The following is a 7899-nucleotide window of genomic DNA, read 5'->3' as shown; positions in this document are numbered from 1 at the left end:
CCATGTCGGTTGCAGCATCCTGTCGACGAGAGAGCATGGCGTCGAGTATCTTGCAGCCCCCCTCCCCCCGACTCAAAGGTTGTAGCTCCCGGCGTCGTCAGTTCCAGCAAATTGTCGCGCCGATCACAATTTGTAGTCTTGTAGGTCCTAGCAAAACCATCTCCCGGTCACAGCTTCGTCACATGAAGGTTGAAAACACATGAAGGATAAGGAAGGAAGCAACGCGGGCGGTGTGGGTGGACCCCAACCAAACACGTGGCTGCGTGGGGAGGAACTGCGACCGGCGCAAGCCCTAGCCGGTTGCCCGATTAGAATCGTTTACCATTTCATAAACCCAAAAAATTAGGAAAAAAGAGTTTCTTCCAAAAGGTGACCCTAGGAAAGCAGTCTCACCGGCCACCACGTGACGGGCAGAACGCTCCTCCCCTCTTGAGCCTCCGAGTTTGGCTTCTCCCACACGCTCATCTTCTCTCCTCCCTCCCTTCTCTGCGTGAGAGCGTCGCGTCCAAACCCTCCCCCGGCGCCCGCCATGGCGAGGCCGCAGCAGGAGGCTATCGACACCTTCATCAGCATCACCGGGGCCGACGAGGCCGTCGCCATCCGCAAGCTCGAGGTATCGCCCAAGTCCCCTCCCCTCCTCTTCCTACCCAGTTATTTGGTTCAGGTGCCCGCCCAATCTAGCGCAATCGGCTGGGCTCGCGCGGCGGATTTGGTTGCGCTGGGTATGGATCGCTCGGTGCTAGGTTTTAGTTCACTTGTTTGGGCCGGGGAAGGGGTCTGCGCGTGGTTGGTTGAGGTGGCCCGATTTGTTGGCGAATCCCTGCGTCGCTGTTCTGCTAGTGCAGTTATGGAATAGAATTACCTCAGCAGTCTTGTGGCCTGTCTTTGTCCCCTTGCTGCCTTCCTTTACTCAAAGTGGTGTGGTTTTTGTAAGAGCCCAATTTGGTCACATAACCCCCTCCCAAATTGCAGTTACTGCTCCAGACGAATTGTTTGGCGGCCTTTAGATGGAAAAATGTGGCGTGGGGTTCACTAATCTAAAAAAAAAACAGAATTGCTTGGCTCATCTCGATGCTAGGCTCATCTGGATTTGGTGGATTCCCCCCTGTACTTGTTCGTCTAGGTTCATAACTAAAATAGGAATTCCACAAGCAGGTGCTACATTGTAATTTCCTAATGACCTTATTGACTATGTTTGGTCTCATCCAGTTGTGCTAGACTTGATAATTTGATATTTCCAAAGTTTAACTCAGAGCACACATACCAGTTGGGGTACCATGTTATCTTGAAATGGTCATCTTATTTCTGAAATCACTCTGTGAATGCGCGTGGTTCGCAAATCTTCTAGGGCATCGCCTCCAAATTGATTGTTCAAGTGCAACATTCTGTTGCCGCGGAAAGAAAGTGCATCATTCTGCCATCGATGTCATCTATATATTTAATCACAGTGCTTTTTTGATAAATGGCACACAGGAACATGCTGGTGACCTCAATCAGGCAGTCAATGCACACTTCACTGAAGGAGATAGCACAGTGTACGTATTTCAATTTTTCCAGCACATTTTCTTCAGATAATTCCAAAGTACTTTTGGTTTGCAAATTTTGCTTGTTATTTTGGTTTTCTGAACTTTCCCTCCAATATCCCTATAAATTGTTTACTGGTTGTAAAGAGCTACACGCAATTAATATGGATAGCCTGTATCAAAGTTTAAACCACCAATTACTTGTTCTATGTGCATTTAGCTAAAGTGACAAGTAAACTGGATCAGAGGCAGAACAATTACCTTCCAGGTACCATGTTGCACTAGGGCAGATAATTGATGTGTTTCTGTTTTTCAGGAACGCAATCAATCAAAGTATTCCACCTGTTAATCATGATGATATGGAGCTGGACGGACCACTTGATAACACGTTTCAAAGACCGTTGTTCCCTGAAGCTCTGCATGACCCTTTTGCACTAATGGATCCCAATTTCCAGCAAATGTTTTTTGATAGTGTTGGTTCTGCTGGTACTCCCAATCGTGATGCACAAGGTCCGCACCCTAGAGAGACATCTAATGAAGTTAATGACAACAACATTCAAATCGGTCCTTCTGGTCAGGCTTCTGTTGTTGAGAATGTCACTGGACGTGGGTCTTCTTATGGACCAGAAGTTCGTGACACTATCATAATAGATGATGACGATGAGGAGTTGTCATCTGGGCTGTCTTCTCAGCATGCTAGTATCCGTAGCAATGTGCCGCAGCCAAATCCTCTGCCAACTGCTCCTCCACTAGTTCATGTCACAGACAATGACATAGAAGAGGAAATGATTCGGGCTGCAATTGAAGCTTCAAAAAGAGAGGCTGAAGAACTGGCAAACGTAAGCTGTTCACTGTCTCTGTCTCTACCCACAGGGATAGGTTAGGATGAGCTTGATGAGTCTTGCTTTACCTAAATTTTAAATAAATATCAGGCAGCAGAGCAAGAACGGACTCGACATATTGGTGGAATAAACTTGGAAGATCATTTATCTGATGAAGACATGGAAACTGCAGCTGGAACAGTGAGAAGGTGAATATTAACTTGTACCCTCTTGCTCTTCATCCTTAGGTTACCTTACTACGGTAGGCTAATAGCAATTTATCTATTTTATGTTTTCTTCCTATTTGGAGGCAAGAATTAGGTACAGGGAGGGGTGGAACAACTATGCAACCAGCAGATGAAGAGAGCTCAGATGAGGAGACCGATGATGTTGAAGAAGAGCCATTAGTTAGACGTCGTTCTAGGCGCATCCCTGCTGGAGACACAGAGTCAACGGAACCTGTTCTCCCAGGTGATAGTCCTCCCTCAAGTTCGCAGCCTCAAAACCATGATCGCCAGTATAACAGAACTGATTTCCCATCAGAGGTATTGTAGCCTTGATCTGTACCTTAATATTAAGCACTTAATGGTATTATTCATTGTCATTGCTCAAAATTCTTCTTCTGGTGAAGTGGGGTGGCATTTCTTCTGAGGAACATGATGAAGCTGTTATGCTTGAGGCTGCAATGTTTGGTGGAATTCCTGAAGCACCAACATATCCATTATCTCATGCGAGCTCGAGTCATTATCCCCAAGTAGTGCACTCTCCACCACCAGAATTGACTGAACAACGGTTATTACGAGAGCAGCAGGTTTGGAGTTGAAGCCTTATACATTGTTGCTAAATGCAAAAAATATTGGATGGTAAATTCCAGAATGTTTTATTACAGGATGATGAGTACCTTGCATCGCTCCAAGCTGATCAAGAAAAGGAGATGAAGACTCTACAAGAAGCTGAGCTCAGACTGCTGGAAGAAACTGCTGCAAGAGAAGCTGCTCTTGAGAAACAAAGGCAAGAGGAGGAGGAACAGCGTAAAATGCAACTTGAGAAAGAGGTACCTTTCTGTTACAGTTAATTCGAAATACAGTTGGATGATAATTAACAGTCTTTCCAGTATGTGAATGGTAGATAACTACTCCCTCCGTCCCAAAATAGGTGTCTCAACTTTGTACAACTGGGACGGAGGGAGTAGATCACTACAGTGATCAGATGAAACTTATTTTACTTGAAAAAACTCTAGTGTTTAGTTTATGTTATTTTACAGACTCACAGTGGTCTTATTATAGGTTTGGTTGCCTGTAGATATGATGTGGCAATAGTATCTTTCAAGAAAGATTTGGCTATGTTTGGTCGATAGCTGGACTTTTATAGACTTTTCGTGCTGAACTATGACAAGCCACGAAAGGCATGGCGAGAATTGGTCGCCACAACCATGGCAAGATTTGGCAAAACGAGTCTATGATAGCTGGGGCTGGCTGCTAAGAAAGTGTAGCATGCCACAGCTGTGTTACAGACTCTAGTGTTTAAGTTTATGTTATGTTACAGACTCACAGTGGTCTTATTATAGGTTTGGTTGCCTGTAGATATGATGTGGCAATAGTATCTTTCAAGAAAGATTTGGCTATGTTTGGTCGATAGCTGGACTTTTCTAGACTTTTCGTGCTGAACTATGACAAGCCACAAAAGGCATGGCGAGAATTGGTCGCCACAACCATGGCAAGATTTGGCAAAACGAGTCTATGATAGCTGGGGCTGGCTGCTAAGAAAGTGTAGCATGCCACAGCTGTGGCAGCGAAACAAACATTAGCCACAAACAGCTGACACACCCTTGGCAAAGTTTGGCAAACTGTAGCTATATGAACTAAATATATCCAATAGGATAACTAAGCTCTTTGCTTCTGTTCGTTCCATGCTTGATATTTGTAACTATTTATCATAAGTTCATTACCTGGCGTTGTTGGGGATCTGCCAGTTATGCTGTTTCTGATGTTTTATGTAAACAGGAGCTTGAGTCCAATCTTGCCGCCAAAGAAGCATCATTGCCATTGGAGCCACCTTCAGACAAGGAAGGTGCTATAACACTTGTAGTTCGCATGCCTGACGGTAGTCGACAGGGGCGTCGCTTTTTAAAATCTGATAAATTCAAGGTAAGCTGCTTTTGAACTTCAATAAAAAAACTGCTTTGACCTGCCAGATTCCAGAAAAGAGGGGTTCATTTATACTTGCCTCTTGCCACTAATACGTGCTTCTGACATGCTGGTTTGCTTGCAGTCCCTTTTTGATTTCTTAGACGTTGGCAGGACTTGCAAGCCAGAAACCTACAGACTGGTAATTCTCTAGTGCTATATTTTTCTTATTTTATAATATTTCATGTGCATATATTCCCATGTAGAGGAAATTGTCTTAATAAAAATGAGTGCAACCTAGTGTTTTTCCTTATTGATTGGTATGTCAGGCACTAGCAGTCACGTGCGTGATAATATATTATTTCCTGAGCTACCCAAACCAATAGTGGGTTCGGCCCTGTCTTTTTGCTGGGCTTGTTGTGTTGTCGGCAAGAGTGGGCTTGGCCCTATGTTCCAGTTTTTGCCTGGTTGTCCGCAGTTAACGCGACAACCTTTTTCCTAATTAACGGAATAGGCAAAGCTTTTGCCTCGTTTCAAATAAAATGAAATAATGGGTTCATATGATCCCAAGAGCAGATTAGTTTTGCTTGCCGTGTACTTTGTTGAATTTTTCTCAATCCAGCGTCTGCGTAGTTTAGCATCCTATTTTCTTGAGGTAACCTGCTAGTATTCCTAGACCTATGCGTGAAGGTAGTTTTATATAAGTTTCTGAAGCATTTGGATTACTATAATTATGCCTGAATCATGTGGCTCTCTAGGGAGAAGCATTTACAGATTACCAAATTCATTCTTGAGCTTTGGGATGACTTTGGTGTCTTTGTGTTCATATAACTAACACATTCTATGGATCACTAGAAAATGGGATATTCTTAGTTCTCATAATGAACATTTCAAGTTACATGGTGCGGCAGACTAGCAGGACTATGCAATTTTGCACTCATTGAGAAATTTTAGAAGCAAGAGAAAGGATTGACAGTGATTGTAGGAGGATGTATATGTGCCGTGCCAACAAGTTTTATGCTTCCGTAACTTCATGCTCACTGTTGAGTACATTATACATCAAGCTCCGGTCATATTAGCTAACACCGGATAGTGCTATTTGCTGCTCTGGCTGCTATGTGCTGTCAAGGGGAGATCATTCTTATGCAGTGCAGACTGCAGACTGGAGCATTGCTTCTCTGTCACTGTTCGTGTTGGTGCAGTGTCTCTAATTTCCTTTTTGAGGACAGTCCACGACAGATGTTTGATCTAAGCAATGTTGAAAGTTATATTGTGCCTTTTCTGCCAGTTGATTGTAGTATCGGTTGTGCATATTTCATCCATTGAAATATTGTAGTTGACCGCACTGAGCAGCACATGGGAAACCATTTGGACCCGGTGGTACTATGATTTCCCCCCTGTTCCTTTGCATTTTGTCAGTTCATCTGTTCCACAGACCATATATGTCCGTCTTTTTACTCTCGATACGTTCAAGTATATCTAGTGGGAATAACACAAAGAAAATAGGTACTCCCTCTGTCTCAAAATGTAAGATACGTTCGAGTAGTTATCATCAGCTTTTCATACACACAAAGTTAAAATAGCTGTTCAAATGTACTTTGTGTTAAAATAGCTGTTCAAATAACTTCAAGTGTGGAAATATTACAACTTTTTATTTGTTTTCATTTAGATTTTTGTGGGTGTCATTTTCCATTGCTCTGTATTTTAGCATTAAACTGCTCGACTCTTACTGCCATCCGGTCTCATATTTAGCGTTGTGTGTCTTGCAGGTAAGGACATACCCCAGGCGTGCTTTTACCACTGCTGACGGCGACCAATCATTTACTGATCTCGGGTTAACAAGCAAGCAAGAAGCCTTATTTATAGAGCAGATTACTGATTAGGGGAAAAGATTCAGCCACACCTAGGGATACCATCTGAGACTGAGTTGGGGTTTTACATGTCTATACTTGCATATGGTTTTTACTAGGGAATCTAAAATTGTTCTGTGTCGAAGAGTTCAAACTGTTTTCTTTTGCGATGTGGAACGGTTCGCATCACTTTAGTCTTATGTAGGGTATAAAACAGTGATCAGCAACGGATTCAGGATATTTGGTTTATGAATGCGCGCTAGTGCAGTGATAATCATTGTTCGTTTCAGAGAGCGAAAGATGCCTTGGTTTTATTGTGGGTTCATTATATGTTTGTGGCTGGGAATGACCGCCGGTGCAAATTGGTTCCATTATTATTAATCTGACCTTCAACAGAGGCCAACAACGGACACGAGAGCCTGTAATGATCACGGGAGATAGATCTAGACGAACCGGACAGCTACTAGGCACTGCTACTACTACTAAAGATGGTTGCTCTGGCCATCGAGCTTCTTATTCATCATCGTCTTCTTCAGTTCTTCCTCTTCTTGCATGGAGCCAGGTAGCGAGCGATCACTCTGCAGCAGCAGTCAAAAGGAAACAACCGGGAGTCCGTCAGTTGAGCTAGATATTCAGGCAAAACGAAAGCAGCGCGTGGATGAGTCAGCGTGGAGTGTTGGAGGGAGTCTTACGGCAGGAGACGCGCGGGAGGCCGCACTTGGCGGGGAGGCTGTTGATGATGTCGATGGCGCCGCAGGCGCAGTCGCGGGACACGGACCCCAGCGCGGAGCAGCACTCCGGCCCGGGCGCCGGGAGCGCCTGCCCCGGCAGCGGCGGCACGCTGTAGCGCGCGCACGGGGCCAGCTGGCTCAGCTGCGCGCCGCAGGTGCCGAGCGGCGGCTGTGCCTCGGCCGCGCCGCCCAGCGTGATCAGCACCAGGACGAGGAGGGCCGCCAGGGCGCGCGGTTGCGGCAGCTGGGCCGTGGTCACCGCCATCGTCGTCGTCGCCGGCTCGGTGCGCGCGCTGCTGCTGGCTTGAGAAATGAATGAAAATGCGTTCGTGTGTGTGTGTGATTTGCGTCGCGGTGTGGTGGTGGTGGTGGTGCGGGACGGCGTGATTTTATAGGCGCGGCGACGGAGGTGGGAGGGTGGGAGGCGGCGAGCCTTGCGTTGCTCACCTACGCTACGCACACACCGGTGCTCCGATCGGCGCTGGGTGGGAGGAGGAGCGGGGCACGGCAAGCGTGTGAGGCTGACCCAACCAAACGAACGCCCGTCGGGTGCGTGCTCCCGGCGAGGCGAGCTGACCGTTCGCTTTTTTTTTTGAGAACAAGCTGATCGTTCGCTCGCGCGAGCGGCTTGGGAGATGGGCCGGCGACCAGGCCTACCACGGCAGGAAGAGAGGAGGGGGGCCGCCACTAGCACAGCGACTATATAGATGTTGTAAGATACGCTCGGCAAAAGCTATCTCCTTTCTCAAAAAAAAAGGAAGTAAAGAAGCTATCTCCTCTGCGCTGCAGCATTTGGGTCGGCCTATTTTCTCAGTTCATTCGTTCGCGCTGGTTTTTCTTCGGGTCTT

At 46.1% G+C, this 7899-nt stretch overlaps 2 protein-coding genes across 2 annotated transcripts; one reads left to right on the top strand and one right to left on the bottom strand.

The window, feature by feature from the left end:
• The first annotated feature begins 416 nt into the window (after positions 1 to 416).
• Positions 417 to 6609, top strand: LOC119311211 (plant UBX domain-containing protein 8-like). The gene is made up of 10 exons (XM_037586850.1): positions 417 to 613; positions 1474 to 1535; positions 1840 to 2362; positions 2456 to 2553; positions 2655 to 2889; positions 2976 to 3155; positions 3234 to 3398; positions 4348 to 4491; positions 4616 to 4672; positions 6240 to 6609. Exons 1-10 carry the CDS (start codon positions 530 to 532, stop codon positions 6351 to 6353), a joined length of 1662 nt encoding a protein of 553 aa, XP_037442747.1. The 5' UTR covers positions 417 to 529; the 3' UTR covers positions 6354 to 6609.
• Positions 6610 to 6671: 62 nt separating this feature from the next.
• Positions 6672 to 7331, bottom strand: LOC119311212 (anther-specific protein MZm3-3-like). The gene is made up of 2 exons (XM_037586851.1): positions 7013 to 7331; positions 6672 to 6898 (listed from the first exon to the last, which is right to left on the bottom strand). The coding sequence occupies exons 1-2, from the start codon at positions 7314 to 7316 to the stop codon at positions 6894 to 6896; spliced, it is 309 nt and encodes a 102-aa protein (XP_037442748.1). The 5' UTR covers positions 7317 to 7331; the 3' UTR covers positions 6672 to 6893.
• Between the last annotated feature and the right edge of the window lie 568 nt (positions 7332 to 7899).

This window comes from Triticum dicoccoides, chromosome 5B (assembly GCF_002162155.2).
Source record: "Triticum dicoccoides isolate Atlit2015 ecotype Zavitan chromosome 5B, WEW_v2.0, whole genome shotgun sequence".
In the NCBI taxonomy this organism is placed as follows: domain Eukaryota; kingdom Viridiplantae; phylum Streptophyta; class Magnoliopsida; order Poales; family Poaceae; genus Triticum; species Triticum dicoccoides.
This window is presented reverse-complemented; position numbering and strand designations above follow the sequence as displayed.